The sequence below is a fragment of the Barbus barbus genome (assembly GCF_936440315.1).
Source record: "Barbus barbus genome assembly, chromosome: 3".
In the NCBI taxonomy this organism is placed as follows: domain Eukaryota; kingdom Metazoa; phylum Chordata; class Actinopteri; order Cypriniformes; family Cyprinidae; genus Barbus; species Barbus barbus.
In genome coordinates this window covers 42,633,137-42,648,278 of record NC_136731.1, presented here as the reverse complement: position 1 = coordinate 42,648,278, position 15,142 = coordinate 42,633,137, and the positions used below count along the sequence as shown (strand labels likewise).

The following is a 15,142-nucleotide window of genomic DNA, read 5'->3' as shown; positions in this document are numbered from 1 at the left end:
TTACAAACCACTTTCATACAGCGAAAGAGGACAAACACGGCTTGTCAAGGTGTAGTATATAAAACGCTTTAATTTCATTAAAACCCAAAACACAACATGATTTTAGGACAAAATCGTAAAACTTGACAACTCGCCCCGGTCCTCCGAGAAAAGCAGTAAAAACAATTGTGGGTTTGAGGTAAAAAGGAGGCTTTAAAAACAGAGGTTCTGTGCCCTGCCGTGATCAACAGCTGCGATTCTGGAAACATCAAGACCTTCATCTGGACTGTTCAACTGCACAGAGAAAGAGACAAATGTCACTTCAAACACCACAAACGCTATTCTTTTCAACCAGTCAAAGGGTTTAAAACACTTGGCAAGAAACCAATGGGAATCAAACCAAACTTTTGTAACTGGGAAGGATGATACATCAGCACAACGAATACAGCTATCGGGGATAGTTACGTTTGGGGTCTAGTTTAACTTTGCAACGCTTACTTGACCAACCCACTCTAATAGAGCCAATGCTAAGAACCTCAAAATATCTAGCCTCACTTCAATGACCACATTAGTGTCCGCCAACATTACTGTTATTCATTCATCACACGCATTAGGTTACATTAAATTTGGAAGCAGATAAGAGTTTATTTCTTCATGCTCAAAATGTGAAGTATAATATGCTCAAGTATAATGAGACGAGACCAAAGACTCACTGTAAGTGGAAATGTCGATCTCCTCTGGTAACTCGGCCACGTTGACCTCGAATCGGTCCTGCACATCGTTCAGGATCTTCGCATCAGTCTCATCTGACACGAAAGTGACGGCCAAACCCTTGGTGCCGAAGCGACCCGCACGAGCCACCTGAGAACGGGACGAGACCGTGAGAGACGTGCCACTTCAGAGATCTGAAACACTTCTGGAGAGTACATGGATACGTACCCTGTGGAGATACGTGTCGGAGTCCTCTGGCATGTCGTAGTTGAAGACGATGTTGACCCTCTCGATATCCATTCCTCGCCCGAAAAGGTTTGTGGCCACTAGGATCCTCCTCTGAAAGTCTTTGAACTGCTGATACCGAGACAACCTAAGAGCAGAGATGAGACGAGACATAAAATATCCAAAATGAGATTAAGGAGATGAACATCATTGCTACAAGCTGTTAACTACAATGAAAAGCTAATCACAAATGCATGAGGAAGTACAGAAATTGTTGCTGGAAAGGAAGATACATGGGAAATCAATTCTATATTCTTAACGAGTAAGCAATAATAACAGTGAAAAATAATTAAATGGGCATCCAATTTAATGCATTTTGTGCCTTTAAAAGGGTCATATGAGGAGATAAATTGTTCCTCTCTCTTTGGAGTGTTAGATAAGATCCCTGAAGTTGCAAAGACTAAAGTCCAGAACAGTACAACACAAACATTAGAGTGTGCAGCGCATTTTACGGAGGACTATTTCCTGAACCTCAGGGCTCAACAGTGCGACCATTTCAGTCGATTGAAAACTACTGCGTGCGACTATGAAAAAATATTTAGGAGCACCAGCGCGATCAGCATATTTGTGTTTGTGCTGAGGGAGCTTTAAAGGTTTCTAACGCAAGTCCCAGCTGAGCCGCTGCACATCTCCATTCAAACAGTGGCGTTTCATTTATGAACGAACTACGTTTTTAAATAAGCCACTCGTGTTCTTCTGTGCCACCTCTGTAGTACAAATTTCTAAAACACTGATTTCATTTGATTGACATCTTATTCTACTTGTTTGTATTCTGTTGTTTTAATCAGAAATGGTAACACTTTAGAATAGGGAACACTTATTCACCATTAACTGACTTTTCCCTCAAATTCCTAATTTGCTGCTTATTAATAGTTTGTAAGGTAGTTGTTAAGTTTGGATATTAGGGATGCAGAATAAACCATTAATGTGCGCTTAATTAGTACTAATAAATGGCTAATATTCTAGTAATATGCATGCTAATAAGCAACTAGTTAAGAGACCCTAAAATAAAGGGTTACCGAAATGATAAAAAGCTTATATATATTTTAATTTGACAAGATGACATACTTTTAATAAAGTTAGAAAAATGCCATTACATAAGGTAAAATCAAAATTCCCTGTAAATCACTTTGAGTCAAATATCACCTTGTAATGGGAAGGTTCATTTTTGATTACCGATTTGAAGGCGCTCCTAAATTTGACCGTGCTCCTAATTTTTTTTTTTTTTATCACAAATGCAGACATGGTAATGTTTATGCAGCGTGATGCGTAAAAAGACAGCACAAGTCATTATAATCGGTAATTATGTCCCCACTGGATGCAACAAATGCCTCGTTTATAATGGTTTTGTTGTTTTTGTCATCGCGCCGGGACATGGCATCGCAATACGGTGAGGGTGTAACATTTCAGTCTCACGCTTGAGGTATTCAGCCTATCACAACACATTGGATAGCTGGCCAATCAGAGCACACATCACTTCTCAGAACGATGAGCTTTGTAAAAATTACCTCGTTTCAGAAAGGCGGGGCATAGAGGAGCAACAATAATGTACAGTATGTGGAAAATGTGTTTTTTGAACCTTAAAATCACATACACATTGCATTTCACCAAATACAAAAATTAAATGTTCTTTTTAGCAACGTCATAGGACCCCTTTAAGCATTGCAACTTTGGATTTATTTCTGTTTAAGCAGTGACACAATATCCTCACTAGTCAACTGTCATATTTCATTACATAACAGGACATTCAGCCCAAACGAGTACACACCTCTCTTCCTGTGCCATTCCTCTGTGGATGGCGATGGCGGGGAAGTTCTGCTCCACCAGTAACTGTGAAAGTGCCACACAACGCTGAACAGACTTCACAAATATCACCACCTGCAGGACAACAGCAGAATTAACCCAGAGAATATGAAACATGCATTTGAGCTCATTCTGACTAACTAAATTCTACAGGGAAAAAATGAGTGGCAGAGAAAAACTAATAAACACACAGATCTGGAAAAAAGATCACTGACAAATCACAATGAAATTGAAGTAAACAGGGTCAGGTTTAATCTACAAAATATTTGCTTGTGTTCCTCATTTGCAAGTGGCTTTGGAAACTCAAATGAGCGTTCAATGCTAAACTCACCTGGTTGAACTCCAGCACGTCAAGCAGGTCAAAGAGTTTGCGGTTCTTCTCACTGTCCTTCAGTTTACAGTAGTACTGCTGCAGACCGTGAAGAGTCAGCTTCGTCTCATCGTCCACAAACACCTCCATCGGCTGAAAACACAGCAAACATCAGACAGGATGCTCTATATGCTTTAGAGCAAGTCACTGCACACTTCAGTCTGAAATTTTTGCATGCATTTTGAGGCGCGTTTTGACAATTCTCCAAAAGTGAACGCCAAAATCCAGAATGTCATCTGACAAGTTCATCCACTTAGTCTCGAAGCACAAAGCACTGTAAAGATCTTTGCGCACGGAGTTCACAGAAATCGGTAGTCTTTAAGCGTGGCTACAGTATCACTAGCAAAGCATGAAACCAAGCCACTGACATCCTGAAATAAACTTTGAATCGCCCGGGAAAATCCCGCTGCTCCCTAAGGAGGTGGAACTCTTTCCTCTCCATCTCAGGATTGGATGGACCCAATATTTCCTCTTTATATTTTTAAGAGGAGGGGAAAACAATTATCCGCACTGCTTGAATTGGTCTCATTGGATTAATACGCATTGGACTCAATGTGCAAGGTTTCAGCGCGTGATTAAGTTTTAAAATGACAAATACGAAAAAACACAAAGTTTGGGACTCAGTGTGCAATGACCTTAAGTCTCAAATTATCAGTACTAATATAGATGGGTAATAAGGTTACAATTTCAACCTGACAATTTTACTTCTAAATGCCCAAATGGCTTAATAGATACGTGTCCGATAACTTCCATGAACTTCATGCTGTATCCAAAGACTTTAGATTATTTTTTTTAAACTGCCATGTTTTCACCACACTGTTTTGAGCATACTAAAATAGCACCAGAATATCAAATTACTCATTAATTGATATACTATTAATTTGGTAATACTTGGAATTGTTTTCATTTTAGTGGAATTGCTGCATGTTTGTTATTCAGTTTCAGTTAATTAAACCGAGAAAAATGTTTACTTTAACATTTTTTAACAAATGTGTTGCTCATTGTTAGGTTATGCATTAACCACCAAGACAACGAGGATGAGAAATGTGTTTGAATATTAAGATTAAGTGATATACATTTTTTATTAAATACAACTTAAACTTCATAAAATTAATCTAGTTTCCAGAGCAACAGCTCATTCTGGTTTAGTTTAAGAATTACTAAAGTATTGCATAAATAAGCCACAATTTTCTGAACAACAAAAACGCTGAAAAAAATAAATAAAAAACCTCATGCTGGTAAACAATGAGGCAAGAAAATACAATTTTCATAAAATTCAGCTAGTCTTTAAAGTAATATCAATGTGTCTAACACTCACGCTGGAAAAATGATCAAACAAAAACGAACAAACAGCATATGGCACTCATTAAAGCATTAGCCTCAAACTCCATTCCTGGAGGGCCACAGCTCTGCATAGCTAGCTCCAACCCTAATCAAACACACCTGATCCAGATAATCAAGCTCTTCAGGATCACTAGAAACTTCAAAGCAGGTGTGATTTGGAGCTAAACTCTGCAGAGCTGTGACCCTCCAGGAACGGAGTTTGAGACGACTGTATTAAAAAAAACAGGTGTTACTCACATCCTGCATGAACTTGCGGCAGACGGGCCGGATCTCTTTGCTGAGGGTGGCGCTGAACATCATGCACTGCTTCTCATGAGGGGTCAGTCTGAAGATGTCCTGGACGTCACGTCTCATATCTAACAGTCAAACATCACTTTAAATCACAGACTCCGCTCAATGCAGCTCGGAGCAGATTTTGGTCAAACACTCACCCAGCTGCTCCAGCATCTTGTCACACTCATCCAGAACGAAGTGCTTGACGTTCTTCAGGTTGAGGGTTTTGTTTCGGACCAGGGCAAGGATTCGTCCCGGCGTGCCGACCACGATGTGAGGGCAGCTCTTCTTCAGGACATCCTCGTCCTTCTTGATGGACATGCCGCCGAAAAACACTGCCACCTTCACGGTGGGCATGTACTTGGAGAAACGCTCGTACTCCTTACAGATCTGAAACGCCAGCTCACGCGTGTGACACATGACCAGCACCGACACCTGAATCACAGGAAAACAGTCAACTTCATCTTCTACAAGCTTAAGGTTCACGCATTACATAACATTAGGGCCACAGATTGTTAAACCACCAATATAAATATCAAAATTTGGTAACTATCAATTTAATGTCAGACAAAATTAAATTATTTTTCCCCCTAAGGTGGTTAATATTTGAATAAATTTCATGTAACCTGACATTAACCAACAGAGATCCATGAACATGCAGGAAAAAAAATAAAAATAACTTGGGTTTAATAAAATAATCTTCTGCAAGTTTTATTTTAAAATATTCTAAACATATTTAAATTATGATTTTGTCGTAACCTAATCTTGGTTTTATTTATTGTGTGGTTAATTTGAAATAACGCAACATTTAAAATGACTAAATTGTTCAGTTTGTTCATTTATACAATCACAATACATACACAAATAAAATGTAATCTTCAATAAGTCTTATTTTTATCCGAATAAAATTAAATAACATTGATATTAACACCATTTTCCCAGTTATCTGGGCATTAATTGCAATGGCCAAACATTTCATCTTCAATATTAAGTTTGTTTTTTATTTTTTTTTAAATATTCTAAATCAAGCATCTTATTAATTTTAATTATGATTTAATATTCAAGTAATTTAACACGATTCAAACAAAACGTAGGCCTGGTTGCAGAGACAGGGCTTAGACTAAACCAGGATTAAGCCATAGTTCAGGCCAAGCGATTTTTATAAACGCGCCTTAGAAAAAACATTACTGGTGTGCATTGAGACAAAAAGGCACTGATAATTTAAGATCAGTCAGAGCAAGTAACTTTCAGCTGAAACAGCTCAGGCTTAGATTTTAGTCTGGGATTAGATTTAAGCCTCGTCTGTGAAACCTGGGGGTTAGTCTTTAGTAAGCATTTTGAAATAATTCATTTTAATTTAACATTTCTACAATTAAACAGTTGTCCGTTCATAGCTATCTGACAAAGTAAGGGTCACAACAAGTTCAGAAGATCATTTTATATAGGCTATAGTGAATAAATATAAGTTACTAGCTTCTCTCACCAGCTCACAAACTCCAGTTTTTGAAACTCTGAGTTTAGTAATTCAAAACTAATACTGTACAACAGTTGTAATGTTTATCACAAACCAAAACAGATATACTAACCTGTCCGTCCACCGGCTCGATCTGCTGTAGGGTAGCGAGCACAAACACGGCTGTCTTTCCCATACCGGACTTGGCCTGACACAGGATATCCATGCCGAGAATGGCCTGCGGGATGCACTCGTGCTGCACTATAAAACACACATAAGAAGTTTACTTAAGATGCTAATCAACATATATTTACATTAGGAGAACCAGCATCTCAGAGTCTCTTACCTTCAGACGGATGCTCAAACCCGCAGTCCACGATGGCCCTCAGCAGCTCCGGCTTCAGCAGAAAGTCTCTGAAGCCCGAGCTGTGGATGGACACATACGAGCCCTTCACCTCCTTCTTGCCCACCGGAGGGGCGCTCTCCGGGGCTCCTTGAGGCTCATCATCCTCTTCATAATCCAGCAGCTCGTTGTCAACATCATTCTCAGCCATTCTGGAGAGAAAAGGAGCGAGAGAGCAATTAAATCACACCTTCAGACGACTCGCATATTCATGGTTCAATGGAGGGACCACCTTTGAGAAATTGGACCAAGCCTGGAGAAGGTTAGAACTAAGTCTAAGCTGACATTTATGCAATAAAATTAAATACACAAGAGAAACCATGTAAACAAATCCAACTGGTCTTATCACAGACACACTTTTGAAAAGACAATTTACAAGAATTTGCCATTTTACTAAAAGTACTTCGGTGGTACCAATGAACAATGCAATACGTTACACTGAATGAACTCAATGCAAAATGACAATTACGTGGTTCTCAAAGCCTAAAATAAAAATAAAGGTTTAAGACTTAAGGAAACCAAATGTTTGGTCACTAAAATGCCCATCCTGAACACTGAATATTGGGGTGGTGCGTCTACTTTGGAAGAACTACAGCAAACAAGTGTGTGGGTCAAAGACAAAAAAAGGGTTTTCAAGCATCAAAACAATAAGTGTAACAGCTTTGAATAATCATTGCTCAATACTTTAGAAAGTGTCCTGTTTAAATAGTTTTCTGTGCAAAAAAATAAAAAATCATACATTTATCATCATCATTTACAGAAAACAGCCACTAAAATATCATTCAGCGTAACAATTTTGTCAGGTTTCAAACAAGTTTTGGGAGAATAAAATCAAAATGTGGGTGAAACAATGTTCAGTTTTCATTCACTTCTATAAAATCTGAAATAACATACTTACGACCTGCACATATTACGATATATAACAGAATAAGTGAGCGTACTACATTTCCTTGAAATTTAAATGACTACAAAATTCTTGCTGTCAAATGGCCAAAATGGAGTCGTGGCAACGTTTAATAATTTAAAATTTCCACTTAAGTAGTATTTGGGGTAAAACTTAGTCTTTAATGCGTCACAAACTGATTCTTGTGGTAAATGAACCTTAAAAGTAGACACTTTGCTGGCACTTACTGTGCTTTCTATACAGATAAAATCACTTCTGTAATGTATTTTGATGTGGTGGACATTTGATGGGTTTCTTTGACCCACGAATAAATACAGAAAGCCAAATCAGTCCAAGAGAAACATGGTAATACCATAGTACCTGGTGTTATTATACCTGGAACGGGTTTATATGGGCCTCAACCACCAACATCCACAAGAGGCTCAAGTCAACGACTAAAATATTTAATTTTCTACACAAAGCTGCGATATTGTGCTGTAGAGAAACGGGATCAGACACCGACTCTGTGTTGATCAACAGAGGAACTCGTTTAATTGTAGGAGCCGTGTAACAAACGCGCAGCGGACAATAGACCGGCGTTCAGCGACTCTTATACATCAGAAAACTAAACATACCCGAGGTTTTTAACTAAAACTCAACGCGGGCTTGTTATTCGTGCGGTTTAGCACCCCCGATAACGATATAGGGTTTACAAATATACATATAACTCAACAGAAAATAAATGCGCGCGCTCGCTCGCTTCGGTTAGCATGCGCAGCTAACGCGCTCAATGACACAACGCATATAACGTTAAAACTTCCCTGTTGGATAAACCCACAACGTTATATACATAAAAAAGACGTTACGGAAGAAATAAATATATTTGTAAACAATAACTAAACTATAGTTACCTTTAGGTGACGGTGCGTGAGGAATACGAACGCAGCTGTTGACTCAGAACGCACGCGCAAGGCCGCAGTTTATACTACCGCCCGGAAATCCAGCCTCCTGAAGAACGCGCGCTCTCATTGGTAGAACGTACGCGGTCGTTGGCTTAACGCACGCTCCCATTGGCTTGCGAACGTGTCAATTTAAATCTAACCGTATTGTGATTGGATGTTGGGACTGGCACGTGGTGGCGTTGAAGTCGCGCTGGCGTTGGGCGCAATTGAGCTTGGCGGGACTTTTGTAAGTGACAGAAATTATTCTTTTATTATAATTTAGGATTGGATATAACTGATTTAAAACATTTAACTCGGTGTAATAATATGATTGATATGTTGCTTCATATTAAGGAACCTATTCAAATCAAACGTGGCGGTAAAATACCATAAATAAACACTGTAAATGACCTCAGTAGCGCCATAATAGATCTACCATGGTAATTACATAATATTTTTTATTATGTAATTACATAATGTTTAATTATGAGAGAAAAAATAGACTGGAGAGATGTTTAATGTCCACATATAATGAGAATATATCTCATAGGTATTAGCATATATCCACGCGTCCCGATATTATTGAATTCATTTGTTTCAAATTTTGCAAACTAAAGTTTTATTTATACTTTCAGCCTAGTTATTACATAAAAAAAAAATAAAAAAAATACTGTGGTTGGTTTAAAGTTTGGAAAAGCCCTAGAAAAGTGGGTTTTTTGGACAATATTGGCATTAATTATTTTTATTTTGTGATAATTTTGCACTGATAAGGGACAACACAAACTACGAAAACATATTTTATTACATAAACAGTTTATACATAGAAAAAACTTACATTTTTTATTCATCAAAATATCCACCATTAGCAGCTATTACAGCTCTACATAATCTGGGTATCTGAGCTGTCAGTTTATTCAGACATTGACTTTTAATTGGCAATCAATTGTTGAAGCTATTAAGGTGTGCTGACCCAAAAATCTTTTAAAAACCTGGGCTGAGTTTAAACCAGTAACCAGGCATCACAGCTGGCAAAGGGGCATATCTGATTTTGACATGTATATATCGCCATTATTATGTTTTATTGCTGGTCTTCAATGATAATGTCAAGTTATTTTAATGTATTTGCTCCAAAAAAACGATAAGGATTTATGCAAATACCGTCAAAAACCACACTTTGTCAGGGGTGTTTCCAAACTTTTGGAGGGCAGTGTAAATAAATAAATAAATAATCAAATAAAGTTTGATATTTTAAGAAATTCATGCATATGCAAATAATTGAAACTATTTCAGCATAAGCCTTTAGATCACAAGGTTTTAAGAGCAAACATTTGACTAGTACTGTACATGAAACCATATCAAATGTTGTGTTATAGTTTGTTTATTTATTTATTTACTTATTTGATAGTGTAAGGATACACCTAGCGTGTCTTACACAATATGTATAGGAAACAAATTTATGGTTAAACTTAACTGCCTGTCCCACTTCTTAAGCAAAGACCTAATAATGATATTTCCAACTTAATTGTAAATCTTGAACGTTTTGAAGCACAGACTTAATTTTGGCAAGTGGAAAATGGATAAAGAAATATATATACATATATAAGTTCATGGAAATGTAAAATAATGCACTGCACTACATTTAATTATTTTTTTTAAATATATATTTTACAAAACATACTACAAAACGAAATATTGTGATCCGTGTTAGGACTGTAAAGGACATGTAGAAAGCAGCCATACATAGTTTGCATTCCATCATGAATGGAGATTCTGTCAGTAATTAATATATATAACACATTTTAGACATAAAATTATAATGATGTTATGTTTTTGAACTTTAGGCATAAAAAGTAGCCAAGGTTTCTATGGGAAAAATAAAAATAAAAAATCAGTCACCAAATATGAAAGTTAGAGTCTTGCTTTTCAAAATGATGATTAGAAAGGTTTACAATGGGTTAATAAGGCTAGTGACAGTTACCCGGTTAAGTATATAAACATGTTTCTAATTTTTTTCAGTCATCATATCAGTGTATCCTTATGAGTGGCATTTAAAGTCTTCTTGGCAAAAGACTGGCTTTTCCTGACTCATTTTATGGCGCTTTTCCACTGCGTGGTATGACTCGGCTCAGTACGGCACAGCACGGTTCGGGTCGGCTCGGTTTGTGTTTCCACTGCAGTTTAGTACCACTTTAGAGTGGGCGGGATTATTCACGTTGTTATAGTTGCACCGCATCTACTGCCGTGACTCCACGTCGCTCCATCAAGTTCTTGCTGGATCCACTCCTCAGCTATCAACGAGAGGAACATCTGTACTTCCTTAGCAGACAATGAAACAGACATTTTTTGGTTGTTAAAAAAAGGTGTGCTCATTCAAAACAGTTGCGTTTGATGCTTCGAGGGCTGTGTTCGTTTAAATCTAGCGGGTCTGTTGTGTCTCGTGTTGCAAGTTTAATGAAGCAGGCAGTGACGATTTTCTCCGGTCAATCAGTGATCAGCAGAGTTTACACGACACGTTTTGGTAACGGTACGGCTCGCTTGGAACCTCAACCGAGGTGGTACTGAAAAAAGTACCAGGTACCAGGTACTGTACCCAGTGGAGACCTCCCCAAAAGTGAACCGTACCGTGCCGTAACATGCAGTGGAAAAGCATTATTAATAATATTATTTAGATATTGTTCATGAGTTCAGTCTGAAGCTGATGTTTTATATCTGAGATTCCAGTGCGGAGTGGAAGCTCCACTGTGCAGCTGAAAAGGTAGGAAAGCAGTCAGAATTAGGTCGTGATGGAGGTTCAGAAGAGGGGCAAGAGCTGGGCTGCTGTAGGACATCCCTGACCTGCCGAGGTAGGGTGTGCAACAGCCAGTTTTCCACCAGCAAACCACCTCCACGAAGCCCAAAACAACACCCCAGCTTGACCGGCAGTTCCTCTAGGCTGTTTCCCCGTACATCCAGACGCAAAAGCTGAGTCAGGCCGTCAAAACCAGCAGGCAAAGACCCTAGAGAGTTATTTGCGACATTCAAGTTGCGAAGCTCTGCACAACTTTCAAACAGTTCCTTGGGGAGACGTTCAAGCCTGTTGGCGCTCAGGTCTAGTTCGCCAAGAAGCTTCAAGGCTCCGATTTCAGCTGGCAACTCTTCCAAAAGGTTTCCTGCCAAAAGCAGGCGTCGCAGCTTATGCAGTGTAAAGAGCGCCAAAGGTAGGTTTTGCAGCTGATTGTGTGCCAAATCCAAGAGTTCCAGTGAGCGCAGCACTCCTACACTGGCCGGAAGAGCCAGAACGCGGTTATGTGCGAGTCGTAGGCAGGACAGACGCCGCAAATGCTGCAATCCTAACAGCTCTTCTAGAGTACGCAGACTGTTGTGTTGCAGGTCCAAACTGCGTAGACCTGTAAGCGCCAGCAGCGCTGATGGCAGCCTCTCCAACTGGCATCCTTGCAGTTGCACTTCTGCCAGTCCAGACAAACGCCTCAGTCCTGTAAGTACCAATAACCTGGTGCCCTCGTTATATATCTCCAGTTGTAGCAGACTCCCTGCCAATTCGCTCAGCTCCCCTGGAACTTTCTGCAGCATGCCTCGCAGCACCAAGACGCGGAGATGACGCAGTTGTCGAAGGCTGCCAAGGGCCCATCCGCGCCCCATCCCGCCCTCATTGCTCAACCTCCCGTTGAGGTGCAGCTCTTGCAGGCCGCGGAGGGAATAAACCCAGACTGGGATCTCTGCAGCTTGGGTGAAGGTTAGATGTAAAGTCTCTAGATGTTCCTGAAGGTGCTGCAGTGCTGCAGGCTCCACTGATGCAGTGCAGTGGTAAAGGTGCATCTCTCTAATGAGAAGAGAATCCAAATTAAAATGTTTCTCATCCTAAAATGTTATACCCTCATTATTAGTCTGTGTTAGACTGCAAAATTATGTGCAATTCAATTATGTGCAAAATTAGGTGCAACTGAAATTAAAATACTTACCTGAGTGCTGTCATGTTAGATATTTGTGCTGTCAGTTTGGCATCTCCAATAAGTTCCAACTTCAACACCTCTAGCTGGCTGAAGGTGAACAGGGCCGCTGGCAGGCGAGGAAGGGCCACGAGCTGCAGCAGAGAGCGTCCCTGCTGGTCAGACGTGATCATTGACCGCAAGCGATCAGCTCCCCAGCGACGCTCCAGACTTTCTTCCAGCAGTCGAGTCTCACTGACCGGTGAGAGGAAGACAGACAGGCGCTGGGCCAGTAGAGGGTCGTACTGGTCGGCCATGTGCAAGAGGAAGGCGAGGTCATTATGAAGGTCAGGTACATCTAGCATGGATCCTTTCTCACGTAGACTCTGGAAAGAGTACTGCCTCAAAGACCTGGGAATTAGGCAGATTTAATCAACATTTCAGAATAGCTTTCTTTAAATTTACAGAATGCAACAGTTGGGTTCCCAAGTCGAAATTCATTCATTTTCTCCATAGGGACACATAGTTCCAATGCTGTTAATTAATGGTATAGGCCAGGACTGGGCAACTTAGGTCCTGGAGGGCCGCTGTCCTGCAGAGTTTAGCTCCAACCCTTATTAAACACACCTCAACGTCAATCAATGTCTTCAAGATCAGTAGAAAGCTATACGCAGGTGTGATTGATTAGGGTTGGAGCCCTCCAGGACTGAAGTTGCCCAGTCCTGTAACAGGCATTTGTTGAATCAATCCTTTTACATTATTTCAACTTATTTTTAAAATAATGTTTAAAAGCTGAATTTGTAGTGAAAAGAGAAAATTCCACAAGTCAGAGAGTTGTGGCAAGCAAATTGCATGTAAATAGTTGTATATTTCTACATTATTTTATACTTGATTATGCCATTCATTATGCTTCATGGTTTTTTAGTTATTTTTCTCATTAAAGCCATCCAGTTCAGTCTTGTGCCTTTGTCTTTTTGTCCAATTCTCTAATACCTTTTTGATTTAAATAAAAGTGTATAATGTCGTGATTCACCTCAGAAATGGTTAGTTTGGTTCATGGCTTAAAATGCTTTTAAAATATGTTTAAAATCCCTTTGGAAAAAATGAATGGAAAAAAATTCCAGTGCCGCTGAAAAGGTGGCCTGGCTTCAACTTTTTGCATTTAGTTCTTAGTTCTTGGAACACAAACAGACACGTTAGTCCAGTCACCAGAATCTCTCGACACTCACACATGGTGAAAGACTACAGACTACATGGACACACAGTCCTCTCGCGTCTTGGGGCACCCATACTTTTGGAAGATCCAGAACAGGGCATAGATGCCCAGCAGACCGAACAGAAAGAGCAGCAAGATGTAGGCCTGCATTAGCTTGCGCAGGACGGAGGACAGCGAGTGACTGCACTGGAAGACGCTGTAGCCGATCAGAGCAGAAGAGTGAGGCTGGCAGATGTGACTAAAGGAGATTGAGCCCAGGAGAGGAGTGGTGTAGCTCACAATCAGAATAAACTTCAGAACCTTGAACACTGTCTGAGCAGTGTACACCTACAGAAAGAGATGCAGTATTTGTAACATTATTTTAAAAACAGTCTTTTTACATCCTCTAAACTGCAAGTGCAATTGTCACCATGGTTTAATGAGACATGCAATTTCTGAATGAGAATTTGCTTGAATTAGAACTGGTTTGCATGTTAAGACCAAAGTATACCAGTTATCAAATTAAATCAGTTTTACCCGTATGTGAGGGTCCGCATACAGTGTGCATGATGCAAATTTTGTCATCAAAATAGTACGTGCGTACTGTACTACATGCACAATCCGATCTTTTTTACAAGCAGGTCGCATGTGCACATTAACTTGGTTTTGTGCTAATCAGTTTTTCAACAAGGTGTATGTATACTTTGGGCGTTACCTTATAGATAACATCTGAACTCTCGCAGTGAGCACGAAACCTGCGCACTCTCTCAAACAGAGCTCTGGCCTGCTCTCTGTCGCTGCGGTCCAATGTGGCTCCCTGTCTGGAAGTGTCCGGAACAACTTGCACAGGCATAACTGGCTCCGTGAGTGACATGGCTGAGAGCGTTGAGCAATGAGACAACGTTGAGGGACACGGAGACGGTTGCGTTGTAGTGGACACACTATCAGTCCCTGCCAACAGAGGGCTGTCCATCCCTGAGTCCAGACTTGACTTGCGCATTTTGTATGAAGATGTTACCTGAACTTTGGCTTGCACTGCTTGTTCTGTCTCAGAGAAGCGTGTGTCCAGTTTGGCCGTAAGAGAAAGTGCCCTTGTTGTCCAGGGTGATTCGCAACACTTGGCGAGAAGTGATAGGAAGTGCTCGATGCGAGCAGATGTGAGCGGAAAGTGGAACCAGAAGCAGCCACTGGCCAGGAGAACTAATGTATGTAGCAGCGTCACATATGGTAAAAACCGCGAGTACCAGGGCAACGCCTCATGATAGCAAACCTGGCTGATGTAGATGTACTGCTGGAAGTCAAGGTTGGTACGTCGCCCCCTCATCTTGGGTGGCTCTGGTGTGCTTCTAAAAACAGTATCAGACACATGCTCCATGGGAGAGCTGTAGTTGATAGAAGAGGAGTGTACAGGGACGCACACGACTCCATCCCGTGACAGCTGGAGCGTCCCGGCGAGGATGGACACCATCAGCATGAGCACCAGCAGATAGTCCATGAAGACCTCCCACCACGGCTTCAGCAACTTATAACTGCCCTGACGCTCACCGCCGGACCACAGCTCAGATAGCGTGAACAT

At 40.4% G+C, this 15,142-nt stretch overlaps 2 protein-coding genes across 2 annotated transcripts; both read right to left on the bottom strand.

Moving 5' to 3' along the window:
* Window positions 1–43: 43 nt before the first annotated feature.
* Window positions 44–8,639, bottom strand: ddx39ab (DEAD (Asp-Glu-Ala-Asp) box polypeptide 39Ab). The gene is made up of 10 exons (XM_079381805.1): window positions 8,416–8,639; window positions 6,565–6,773; window positions 6,352–6,479; window positions 4,924–5,200; window positions 4,730–4,848; window positions 3,110–3,241; window positions 2,744–2,853; window positions 919–1,063; window positions 693–840; window positions 44–273 (listed from the first exon to the last, which is right to left on the bottom strand). Exons 2-10 carry the CDS (start codon window positions 6,770–6,772, stop codon window positions 257–259), a joined length of 1,284 nt encoding a protein of 427 aa, XP_079237931.1. The 5' UTR covers window position 6,773; window positions 8,416–8,639; the 3' UTR covers window positions 44–256.
* Window positions 8,640–11,148: 2,509 nt separating this feature from the next.
* On the bottom strand, window positions 11,149–15,142 carry LOC306845508 (volume-regulated anion channel subunit LRRC8D; the record flags this gene model as incomplete). The annotated part of the gene is made up of 4 exons (XM_079378363.1): window positions 11,149–12,265; window positions 12,405–12,782; window positions 13,664–13,914; window positions 14,282–15,142. 4 exons carry the CDS (start codon window positions 15,140–15,142, stop codon window positions 11,149–11,151), a joined length of 2,607 nt encoding a protein of 868 aa, XP_079234489.1.

Excerpts from the sequence above, each read along its gene's own strand:
- ddx39ab (XM_079381805.1), bottom strand. The coding sequence starts at position 6,772 with ATGGCTGAGAATGATGTTGACAACGAGCTGCTGGATTATGAAGAGGAT. Across the intron at positions 2,854-3,109 it reads ACGTGCTGGAGTTCAACCAG|GTGGTGATATTTGTGAAGTC; the intron begins GTGAGTTTAGCA and ends GTTGTCCTGCAG. Across the intron at positions 841-918 it reads CCGACACGTATCTCCACAGG|GTGGCTCGTGCGGGTCGCTT; the intron begins GTACGTATCCAT and ends TCCCGTTCTCAG.